The 13,177-nt window shown below is 35.7% G+C and overlaps 1 protein-coding gene across 1 annotated transcript in view; it reads right to left on the reverse strand.

Annotated features, from left to right (window-relative positions):
• CSMD1 (CUB and Sushi multiple domains 1) overlaps window positions 1-13,177 on the reverse strand; it is a 510,216-nt gene that overhangs the window by 231,326 nt on the left and 265,713 nt on the right. Inside the window, exons 7-8 of the mRNA XM_039322597.1 lie at window positions 8,337-8,440; window positions 7,097-7,209 (exon numbers count right to left, since the gene is read on the reverse strand). Coding sequence (XP_039178531.1) covers window positions 7,097-7,209; window positions 8,337-8,440 — 217 coding nt within the window. The remainder of the gene's footprint in view (window positions 1-7,096; window positions 7,210-8,336; window positions 8,441-13,177) is intronic.

The raw sequence follows: 13,177 nt of genomic DNA on the forward strand, positions 1-13,177 counted from the left end.
GGTGTACACCGAAATTGTAACTGAGTTTTATCAGAGACCCAGAATATTTACACTTCATAATCTTGGAAAAGGTGTGCTTGTCTGTCTTCCTAAAGACAGTCTGGCTCCTGGGAAGACTTAAAAACATCTCAAACAAATCCATTTCTGGCTCTTTAGTGCTAGGGGCTAGTCTGAGGAGTGAGACTGAATTGGAAGAATAGAGCTTAAAGGCTACTGACCTTGCAACTCAAGAGCCGGAGGACTCTCTATAGATCAGACATGTCAAACACAAGGCCCAGGGGCGGATGCAACCCGCAATGTGGTTTCATGTGGCCTGTGAAGCCATCCTGGAAACAGTGAGGGAACAGCCCCCGCTGCCTTGGCCCTGGCCCAGGCTGGCCGGGAGCCAATGTACAATTTTGTGGTGGCCATCTATGCTGAAACACATTCAGTCTTAGCTCCACAAGGCCATCTAGAAACAGCGAGGAACCAGCCGCTGCTGTGTCAGCTCCGCCCCCTGGGTGCATGCTGGGGAGGTGTCATCCTTTGTGAGGAATGAAGAAATGCACCATGCCTTGGCGTTTGTCCTGGTCCTACCCCCTTCTGCCAGAGACCCTCAGATCTGTCCCACTCCTGCCCAGGCCCCCACAGGCACCCTTGACATGAACGATGTAGAGCTGGCTATGTCCACCCAGTAGGCCACACTCACTCCATCCATGCCCACCCAGTAGGCTGGACCCACCCGGTCCCCTGAGAGCAACCACAATGCTGATGCAGCCCTCAATGAAATTGAGTTTGACACCCCTGCTATAGATGAAGTCCTGAAAGAGCAGAACTTACTGGAAAATAATCCTGCTCTGTTCTGGAGTAGCCAGGTAATCTCTTACTGGATACTGAAGCAGCAGTCTGAGTCAGCTGAAGGAGAAACTTACTGTAGGGCTTTCTGCCTGTTTCTATGGTGAAACTGACTAAGCACATGCCCCACTAGGAAATTGACAAATACAGATATCCCCTTGAGATATAAAAATCTACACAATGAGATTCTCCCAACACTAGACCCATCACTTGACCCAGCTCAATCCCCCAAGGCAAATACTGTACATTCACAAACATCTTCACATGCTTCCTAAACAAAGACTAGACTTTCCTATCAATACAACTGATCCTGTCTTTTTAAAACTCATGGCCATTATCGATTGCTAAGCTGTTGGTTTCACTGTTGAATAAACTCTACTTTTGCCTCAAGCAATTGTCCTGTGTTGTTTGAACCTGGCTTGGGAAGAACTAAAATTTTCTCCTAACACCTGCATGGAATTTCAACTATTGAAAAAAAGTACCCCTGTACCTCCCTGAACTCTTGCATTTCTGTATTGTGGACAAATTTATAGCTGCCATGTATCTCTTGTATCTAACCTCCTCATTTATAATTCTGGCACAGGCCCTTAACTTCAAGGTTTGGGGAGTTACATTTGTTTAGTAATTTAGTTGTCTTTCCTTTGAAGTGAAAAAATAAAACAGAATAACAGAGTTGGAAGGGACCTTGGAGGCCTTCTAGTCCAACCCTCTGCTCAGGCAGGAAACCCTAAAGCCGTGATGGTGCAGTGGTTAGAATGTTGTATTGCAGGCTAATTCTGCTGACTGCCAGTAGTTCGATTCTCGCCAACTCAAGGTTGACTCAGCCTTCCATCCTTCTGAGGTCAATGAGGACTCAGATTGTTGGAAGCAGTAAGCTGACTCTGTAAACTGCTTAGAGAGGGCTGTAAAGCACTATGAAGTGGTATATGTCTAAGTACTATTTCTATTGCTATACCATTTCAGACAAATGGTTGTCCAATCTCTTCTGAAAAAGCTCCAGTGTTGGAGCACCCATAACTTCTGGAGGCAAGTCGTTCCACTGATGAATTGTTTTCACTGTTAGGAGATTTCTCCTTACTTCTAGGTTGCTTCGCTCCTTGATTAGGAGAGAAACTGCAGGCCGGCAGTTTGACATGCCTGCCTTAGATATTGGAACACAGATATTAGATTATGGCATTTGTAAGTTTCTTACAGAAGGTTACCTGCAGAAGTGCCCTTTATAGAGTAATCTTACTATAACTAGTCTGTACATCATCTGTATTCCTTATACTAGTATAATACATCAAATGTTCCTTTGTGCTTAAAGTGTGTGGTAACCAGTCATAAGTTTTTCTGATCCTTTGCAAAAAAAAAAAAAAAGTTAGGATAAGTAGCTGATTTCTAACCATTCATTCCTTCCTTTCTTGTGAACTGTTGAACTGACAACCTATTTATATCATCTTATAGAAATAGATACACTTTTAATTAAATTTTAATTAGCAGTAGACCTCATGTCTAATGGACTAAAATTAAATTGCCTTGATGTCAAGCAATTAACCTGGTTGAAGTGATAGGTAAACCAGATTTTTTTTAGATTGTAGCAAAAAAGAAACTGTAAAGACTGACATCTAAAATCAAGCATAAATGAAATGTCAGTGATCAAATCTATATGAGTCTCTCAAAATCTGTTATAAAATGAAATGGCAATGTGGATACTGCAATTCATATTTTTAACTATTTATTTTAAGTATTTGATCTTCTTATCACACTGATTGCTATGGTTTTGTCATTTTCAAGAAAGTTTAAACTAGTTGTCTGAAAGGCTTACATTAGTAATCATTCTTTATCTCATAGTTAGCCAGATGTTTAGACTGGATCTGGCATCTTTATCTACCTATCAAGTTCTTCCCAAGTTGTTTGATGGTGTTGCAGGATTTAAGCTGTTCCAAGTAAAGCTGCCTTTTGCAATTAACTTTTGGGGATTTTGTCAATGCCAAGTGTGTTATTTAGCAACTACATAGATAAAACTTCTCCAGGATTATCTAATCACAATCTGGCACTTTGGGTCTTTCAACAGTACACCCCTCATCACTGCAAGCAAGTCCTTCTACCTTCGTACTGGTTATATTCTTCTTATCTTTTCTTCTATCTTATTTAATTTAAATTTAATAATTTAGTTTAATAATTTACTTTAATTATTTATTTAGAAAATGTATTTGCTTTCCATCTCGTATCCATCATGTTAAATTTCTCAATACTTTGCATTAGCATAAAAATGAGAAGGGTCATTTACTTCAAGTGAGAAGTCTACATTGATTTGTTCTATGAGCCATTTGTTTATTTTATTGTTCACTCATGAAATTCTCAAAAATCTTCTTTAATAGCAAAGTTCAAAAGCTTCAATACATTTCCTAAACTACTTTTAATGTCCATGTTTTCCATAGAGTTTCCATAGAGCATCATAGGGAAAATCAGTGTCTGCATAATTCTGATCTTTTTAGGTATAGACAGGTCATGGTGTTTAAATATCATTTCCAAGACCTTTATTAGTATCTGTACAAATTTGTCATATATTTCTTGATTGCTTCTTCCTTTACTGTTCAACAACTATCACCACTTCAAAATGTTCATTGTTATTTCTACAGCTGGTTTCTATACTTGTTATTAGCTTTGTGTTTTGCATATTGAAATCTTAGGCCCATTGTTTTTCACTGTGCTCCTTGGCTTTCATTATTAGAATTGTAAATTGTTTGCATTTTCAGCTATCAAAGTATAATCATCAACATAATGCAAGTTGTGAATATTTTTTCTTCCAACTTTAAACCACACTCAGCTTTTTCCAGTCCAGCTTCTCAGTACATATTTAGCATGTAGTAGACTGAATGAATAGGGGGTCTCACTCCTTTGCTGACTTGGAGCCAGTCTTTTCCTGACCTGGGTATATTTTTTGCATAAAGACAATGTGATGTTCTGGGATTCAAATTTTCCTAAGGACATTTTATGCTTGACATGATTGATATTTCTAAAGTTCTTTGTCTAATTAATAGCACACATATTAACTTCTCTTTGGCATTTTTTGACTTCCTCAATTATCCTGTGTGCATCAGCAATATTACTTGTGCCATGGACCTTTCTAAAATCAGCTCAAACACCTGGCATCTTTTTCCTGAATATAGGGATTTAATCTATATTGGATGGTCCTAAGCTTTATTTTGTTAGTGTGATAACTTTAGGATATTGCATGATAATCTATACATTGTGTTAAGTCTCTTTTCTTTGGAGACTTCTTTGGACCTTTCTGATTTGTGTTGTTTTCCAGATCTGATGGCATGTTTTGCTTAGGACCTTTTTTATTACTACTTCTGTTGCTTGCCTTATTTCTACATATTCCATCACTTCCTGCAATTTTCTAACTTGATAATGCCCAGAGAGCTAATTTTACTTCATCTTCTAGTACACTTAGTTTTAAAATATTTGATCCAATTATCCCTTTTTCGTGATCTTGAATAATGTCATTACCCCCTCCTCTACCAAAACATCTCAGACTTTGCTGTTTCATACAAAGTTCTGACAGCAATAGTCCCAAATTGGATTCTCAATTCATAAAGCAGGCTGTTAAGAGAATAGACTCCAATGAGTAATGTACATCAGCTGCACATCTCAAGTGATACCTCAGCCTGGTTTATTTATTGGCCTCCTCCTCTAAGAGAAAACACTGAGAACGATTTTCCAAGCTTCAGCTTCGTTGTTCTTAACCTTGTCACACTGGGCTTTGAACTCTGAATTGTACTCCACTGTGTCTCTTATGTTTTCCCTTGAATTTGTTATTTGTTAATTGGATACCTGTTCTCATCATGCCAACCCTTGACTATGTTGCAGTTGCCGTCTTTAGTTATAGGTAAAAAAGGGCACAGCTTCTGAAAATTCTGCCTGAATTTATTAATCTGTGGATTGGTCGGCATCCAGCAATGCCAGCCCAGAAAAGGTGGAGGGATTCAATAAATTGGGATAGATGTACTATTGGAAGACCTGAAGGATCAGGTTGAGAACAGTTTGTCCTGGAGGGAGAAAAAAAAAACAAAACAACCCTATGTGTTTGCTAAGCGATCATGACATATAACCAGTCAATCAGAAGTGATTTTCAACTCTTTAACTTATATTTTAAGGGGAAGACACTTCATCATGGTTAAAAACATGGCTATACTGGGAGTGAATTTATATGCTTCCAACTCTATTAGTGAAGGTGTGCACACATGAATATGCAATACCCATTTTCCTCATTTTGGACATTCGGACATTTACTGTTCCACCCTGCTTAGTTCTTTAAATGTGGCTTTCAGCACATTGCACAAATGTTTATGCTGCTCTTGATCCAAAATATTATTTATTCTTCTTTGAATTATGCTATTCTCTGCTAGAAAAGAAAGGGAAGCTAAAATGTTGTACATGTGACTTTTTCCATGTAACTTATTTATACCATGTATTCATACAAAATTATAGTTGAATAACAGCAACATAAAACTAAATTTTGATTTCAACATATTTTAAATATCATAAAAATGAGAAGTATTATGTTGAGGTATTTTTTCTATTACTAGTTTTTCTCTTAATTTTAACAAGACTATGTTGAACCTACTTTGCTATTACATTATTATACTTCACAAAGATTTGCTGGACAAGGCTAGACATAACCATAATACAATAAAAATGTTTCTCAGGATGGGGCATTGATCATTAAAACATTTTTATTTATCCCAGCAATTCATTAATAGAATTTTTAAAAGATGTATTGATTAACTAAATTAAACAATGGTCCAATCTAAAACTATCTAAATCTTCATTCTCATTAGTTCATATTTCAGATCAATATTATTTAAAAAATAAATACTTCTTGGTTATAATAGATTGTAATAGGAAAAAAATAAACTTTATTTCAATTACCCAATACATGTTCACATCAGTTTTCTAACTTTTCCTTCATTGTATAATTTAGCAGGACATCATCTATCACATATTATTGTTCTGAATTTTTTTAGATGTTCTAGAGCTCAAAATCTTAAACATATTTTTTCTAGATAAGAAGATTATTCTGATTATTCTTATTATAATCTGTGAAATTGATAGTGCTAAATATAATAAAACTCATTCTAGTGTCAAAGATGAATGTGTGTGCAAATGTTGCAAACATGAGCCATCTTACGCAAAGCGTATGTTCAATGTGCCTCTAAAAATAGCCTCATTTTTTGTGATCCAGCAGCACAGCACGAAGGAAATCTACTTTAATTTACTCCCTGCTGTTACTTAAATAGCTATGGCAAATTATACAAAATATGATTTAGAGAAATACATTTTATCATCAGGTGCCATAGAATTAGAATTTGACAGTTCAAAAAGACTTCTATTGACAAAAGAGCCTGAAATTCTATCGCATAATATATTTTTGCTTCTTCTTAGATGCAAATATTGCATTACAGTTTACGGAAAGCTTATTTGTGCATACTGTGAAAAAAAAAAACTTTTACCAGGGACTATGAAGCCATACGCTATATTAACATCTCATAAATTATCAGAGGGAGAAAAAAAGCTTTTTTTTTCTTCCTCTGATAATTTATGAAATGTTAATATAGCGTATGGCTTCATAGTCCCAGGCTTCATATAACTATGCCTACTATACTACTTTATCTTTTACATCAGGAACAAGATAAAGGATGTATAGCAGATCTCTCTCTCTCTCTCCCTCTCTCTCTCTCTCATACACACACACACACACAAACAATCACACAACACACACACACAATGCAAACACACACACAAACAGAGAGAAAGCAGGTTCCCATCTATTATCAAGGCCAATATTGATTAAAAATACTTATTAAAAACAAAAACAAAAAAATATGTAAATTAATATACATCAACTAATGAATTCAGCTTTAAACTTGATGGCTCAAATAAAAAAAAAAATAGCAAGCCAATACATGCTTAAAAATATTTTGTTTGTCAAGTAATTCCATATACAGAAAAGGATAATCCAAATAGTATAATTAATTGAGTAGATATTATTAATAGCCCACAAAAATGACTATATTCTGAAGCATTGGAGTCTCTCTTCATGAAGAGTTTCTATATGATTGCAGAATGTATTTAGTGATATAATTCACTTTCAAAAGATGGAAAAAAGTATTTCATACTTTCTAAGTTTTCAGTAAATTCATTTAAAAACCTTGACTCAAACTATCATATTTCCTAGTTTAGAATTCTGTGGTGTTTTGAACAGGAAACATACCTTGATAAACAGCTTTGAATCCTAGTGAGCCAATGCTGTCATCTGACTGTAAATGGAGCCACATCTGGTTGCTCATGCTTACAATAAGATCAGGAACGCTGGAGCCTGTCAGACTGCAGAAAAACAATAGAATTGAACCATACACAGTTTCACTTACGGTATTTATTTATGTACAGGACTTATATGGCCATCTATTTCATACAGTGACTGTAGGTGGCTCAGAAAAATCCATAACACGTAGTTAAAAACAAAGGCACCCTTCCTCCCTGGTGACCCAACACCCTCACAGCTCAACCCCCATCCTAGCCCAAAGTTTGGGGGAAGAACCAAATCTTCATAACCCTCTGGAAGGCTGAAAGGATAGAGATTCCTATGCTCCCAGATGGTAGGTGATGGGTGGCTAGGGATAGGGTGGCCACTGAGAAGGTGAACCTCCAAGGTCCCATCAGAGAGCAACATTTAAGGGAAGAGACTTAGAATGCATCCACCCTATCTAATCTATTAGGATGAGCAGATACTCTCAGGGAATGGTGGTCTTACAAGTAACTTGGCCATGCACCACCTGGGACTTTAAAGGTAATAACCATCATTTTGAACTGTACCAAGAAGGCAACTGGAAGCCAGTAAAGCAGTGAGGTACTTGGTTGAACCATGGGGCACCCAAAATTGCACATGCCATTGCATTCTGAATCAGCAGCACCTTCCAGATGGTTTTCAAGGGCATTCCCGTGTACAGCGCATTGCAGTAATTCAGACAGGATATGACTAATTTTACAAGACTGTTGTACATATACTGTTGTATATGTACAACAGTCTTTAACTTTTAACCTTGAATTTCAAATCTATTCTAGAATTAGAACTATCAATTAATTTTAGAACTGTAAATCAGAAACTAATTATATGTGAAAAGAGTCAACTTATCTTAGAAACCTGTGAATTTGTCAATACTTGTATAGGTGGACAAAGCAGTAACACTGTTTTTTTTTTCTTCTATAGAACAGGGGTGTCAAACGCGCGATGTCACGTGACGTGAATGGCCATAATCTCCATTCACATTTTGATTGTTATAAAGATAAAAAGTATTGAGAGTACTTGTAATTTTGCAAAGCTTCTATTGAATCTACAGAAATGTTCTAACTCACTGATAATACAATTGGGACAAAAAGCATTGCCTATGTAATCTAAGGAATTAGAAAAAGAAACAAAATAGAATTTCCAATGAATAATGCAATGCACTTACACATATAAAACTGTTCTTGTATCTCCCACTTTGCCAGCATCTCCTACTGTAAGAGTGTCATATCCTCTTTCCAGCTCAAATTCTTCAAAAGCAAGCTTTATGACCTATTAGAATCAGAAAAGTATACTTCGGTCAATTCAATGCTTCTCTAAAAGAACGAGTGTCTCTAAAAAAATGGGTTGCATTAAACACTATGATGAAGGAAAGAAAAAAAATGAATTATGGTACATAACCTTCTGCCTTTTTTGTTCTTTCTTGGTGTCTTTTTGTTTTGTGCAGAAATCACTGTAAAGAAGTAAGAAACTCTGGCATGTAAAATAATTGAAATTCACATAGAAAAGTACACTTTGCTTGTCCCTCAAAGCCAAACAACTTCAATGGCATAGCATAAGAAAATTGATTGGATCAATAGCTCATTGTTTCAAATGTTGAGCTCAATAAATTCTATTAATTGTGAATATTCCATAAAGGTATATGATTGTTTTGTGATTGATTATCTGCCATTAAGCTCTTTTCAACTCCTTGTGACCACATAGCTTTTTTCCATGAAGTTTTCCCCTAACTTGTGGTTTTAAGTCTTGTAACTGTACATTCATTTTTACTGCAACTGAGTCCATCCTGCAGTTGTGGTTTGTCATCCTCTTCCACTACTTCCTTTTGCTTTTCCTAGCATTAGAGCATTAAAGCTGAGTCTTCACATAATGTATCCAAAGTAAGAAAATTTGAGCCTGTCATTTGGGCCTTGAGTGACAGTCTGCTTCTAGGTCCAATTCAAGGTGTTGGTTTTAACCTTTAAAGCCCTTCATGGCATGGCATTATCCGAAGACCACCTTTCTCCAATTACATCATATATATGCAATAATGGTGAATATTGACTCACTGACCACACAAAGCCCTTATAAACAGAAGAACACTGACACTGACATCCCCTAAATCAAAGGTCCCCAAACTTTTGGGCACCAGGGACTAGTTATGTGGAGAGAGGTTTTTCCACGGACCAAAGGGGGTGTGGTTTTGTGTGCTACCTGCATCCTGAGGATGGGGTTTTCCTTGTTTGTGCTGATCAGTTGCTGGCATTCCATGGCCTGGTACTGGTCCATGGCCCAGAGGTTGGGGACCCCTGCCCTAAATTCTGCTGAAGATGTTACCTAGCCTGGTAACAAAACATTCGCTCGGAGAATGAACCTTCACCCTCACATCATATATATTGCCACGAAAACTGTAAGGACTTATCCAGACAGTTACCAGGAGTCAAAGCTGATTCAAAAGAACACACATACACAATAAATAAACATCAAGCTATGTTTTGTATTGTTACAGTAGCTGAGCTAATTGGGTGTGTGCTTTCTCTAATCTGGATATAGAGGATAAACTGGGAGTGTGCTGTGTGTAAATTTAGCCGGTAATTTTTCCATAATATTTTTTCAATTAAAGAAGCACAATCAAGGAGCACAGTGAAAAAATTGAACTAAAATTAAATATTAAAATTATTAAACTAAGGACAGCAGGTACAAAAAGCAGCTTTAGAATTGACAATGAAGACACAATGAGGTAGATAATGTCTGTCAACAAATATGCCTTATCAGTTGGTAGACTAATCTTGATGCTGTGATATGTCTAAGACTATAAGAATCAGAACAGTGCAAGCCATGGTATGGCCTGTGATACTCTATGGAAGTGAAAGTTGGACTTTGAAGAAGCAGTATAAGAAAAGTATTAATGCTTTTGAAATTTGGTGTTGGAGAAGATTCCTGAGAACACCATGAACAACTGAGAAAATAAACAAATGGATCATTGAACAAATCAACCCAGAGTTCTCATTTGAGGTATAAATGACTAGGCTCAAATTATTGCATATCTGACACATAATGTGAAAACCAAACTCTCTGGAGAAAGTTCTAATGGTGGGAAAGTAGAAGGAAAGAGAAAAAGAGAACAACCAGCAAAAGAGTGGATGGACTCAGTTACAATGACAATGGGAAAACTGAAAGAATAAGTTTTCTCATGGAGAAAAATTGTACATAGTCACTACTTAATGGCACATAATCAATTTTTCAACAAATTTAATGATTATACAATATACAATATAATATATAATGTAATTGCATTTACAGAAATATCATGAAAGTTGAATAATATCTAATTATACCTTTTCAATATCCCTAAGAGGGGATCGGTATTAATAACTCAAAAATAAATTATGACACAACTATAAAAATAGGAAAATAATAATTTAACAAGCAAAAAAATCAGCTCTTACTACAATCAACGTTTTTACATAAATTAGGAAAACAGTATGGTGTAGGTTAAGTAGTATAATAATGTTTATCTAGTTTTAAGTTGAATTCACACAGTATAATGATATATGAGAAAAACTTTGGGAGAAGACATAGAAGTCATAGAATAATAGAGTTGGAAGGGACCTTAGAGGTCTCCTAATCCAACACCCTGCTTAGGCATGAAACCCTATACCATTTCAGACAAATGGTTGTCCAATCTCTTCTTAAAATCTTCCAGTGTTGGAGCATTCACAACTTCTAGAGGCAGGTTGTTCCAGTGATTAATTGTTCTAACTGTCAGGAAGTTTTTCTTTAGTTCTAGGCTGCTTCTCTCCTTGATTAGTTTCCATCCATTGCTTCTTTTCATACCCTCAGGTGCTTTGAAGAATAGCTTGATTTCCTCATCTTTGTGGCAAGTCCTGAGATATTGGAACACTGCTAGTCCCCCTAGTCCTTCTTTTCATTAAATTAGACATACCCATTTTCAGCAACCGTTCTTTATATGTTTTAGCCTCCAGTCCCCTAATCATCTTTATTGCTCTTCTCTGTGCTCTTTCTAGAGTCTCAATATCTTTTTTATATTGTGCTGGTCAAAACTGGATATAGCATTCCAAGTGTGGCCTTACCAAGGCATTGTAAAGTGATGTTAACATTTCACATGATCTTGATTCTATCCTTCTGTTAATGCAGCCTAGAACTGCATTTTTGGCAGCTGCAGCACACTGCTGGCTCATATTTAAGTGACTGTCCACTAGGACTCCAAGATCACTCTCATAGCTCCAATTATTGTGGGAGGTACTGTATCTGTGCATTGTGCATTTGCATACTAAGACAAAGGGAAGAAATGCAGCTTAGGAAGCAATCAGATAAAAGGTGGGGAAGTTTGCAGCTAAATAATGGGTAGAGATAGAAACTTTGAAAGGATCTGATCTAACTTATCAGGCAGTAAAGAGAGACAGCGGGAGATTTTTCACTTTCAGACTTGCAAGATTCAATTAATGTAGCCTTACAATACAGTAGATATGCTTGCTCCTTAGCTGGTTGTTTCTCTTTTATGCACAAACATGTATTCTTTCATTTGCTTTCCGATACCCACACAAATAATCTAGCAGCCAAAAAAGCTAACACAATCCTTGGTTGTATAAACAGGCATAGGATCAAAATCTTGTGAAGTATTAGTACTACTTTATAAATCTTTAGTAAGACCACACCTGGAATACTGCAACTAGTTTTGTTCACCACATTACAAAAATGATATTGAGGCTTTGGAAAAAGTGCAAAGAAGAGCAACTAAGATGATTAAAGACCTAAAGACTAAAACATATGAATAATGGTTGAAGGAATTGGACATGGCCAGTCTAGAGACTAGGGATAACATGATAGCAGTATTCCAGTATTTGAGGGGCTGCCACAAAGAAGATGCGGTCAACTTATTTTCCAAAGTACCAGAAGGCAAGAGAAGAACAATGGATGGAAACTAATCAAGGAGAGAAGCAACCTGGAATTAAAGATAAATTTCCTAACAGTGAGAACAATTATCCGGTGGAACAGTTAATTTAATAATGCTATTTTGAATATTTATAACTTTAGAGTTACATGTTATTAGTAAAGACATTTTTGCCATATTAAAAAAGAAATGGATTAAAACAGTTATTGTACTATTACCAGTTCAGTTCTCCATATATTCAGATACTATAGAAACATATTAAGAAAAGAGAGCTTTAAAATGTTTCCAAATTCAGAATGTAACTACTATAGAACAAATCGAATTATCTAAAATATGTTGCATTAAAAATCAATAGCAACTCAACTGACACACTGACATAGGTAGAAGCTGTTTCATTAAATGCCTCTGAAAAGAGATGTATTTATCTAAATAGCCTGCGTATTCTTTGCAAAATATTTCCCCTCCATTCAATTTCCTGTCATTCCATAAATAGTATTGTTCAGTGTTGATTTTATGAACTGCCATAGATGTCACAAGATGGTGGTGCTAAATTTTAAGAATACAAACAGGTCACGAATGATTTATACATTTCATTCAAAGTGAATGCATAAACTTGGTCAAATGGCAACAGACAACTTTATTTTTATTTTTCTTATACTCTCTGATCAATTGTTAACCTAGGAAAATAAATGCTTGGATACCATAGGCTTATACTTTATAATGTTGAACAGATTTGCACATATGTATATAACTAGAGTTAAATGAGAATGTACACCTGGATAAATCACAGCACTTACTGGCAGGCATGCACATAGCAGGACTCTATTCCAACAATGAATTTATAGATAATATTTTACCATATTTGTACATATAAATAAACATTAATATACCTAAGTATTTTAGAGTTATACAGAGTATTTTATACAAATGTTTCATAGTTATTTGGGGACTTTCTTCATATTTAAATAAATTATTTAAATTAAGAGTTTATTAAAAGAATTTTGGCAGCACAATTGAAGAATATGTAAATCTGAAATATACTGTATATTAACTAAAGATTTAACTTTTGTTTCTGGAATAACTTCCACTGAAAAGCATAATATGCAATTCCTTAA

The sequence above is a fragment of the Crotalus tigris genome, unplaced genomic scaffold (genome assembly GCF_016545835.1).
Source record: "Crotalus tigris isolate CLP2741 ecotype Arizona unplaced genomic scaffold, ASM1654583v1 scf7180000024117.2648584, whole genome shotgun sequence".
Classification (NCBI taxonomy): Eukaryota; Metazoa; Chordata; class Lepidosauria; order Squamata; family Viperidae; genus Crotalus; species Crotalus tigris.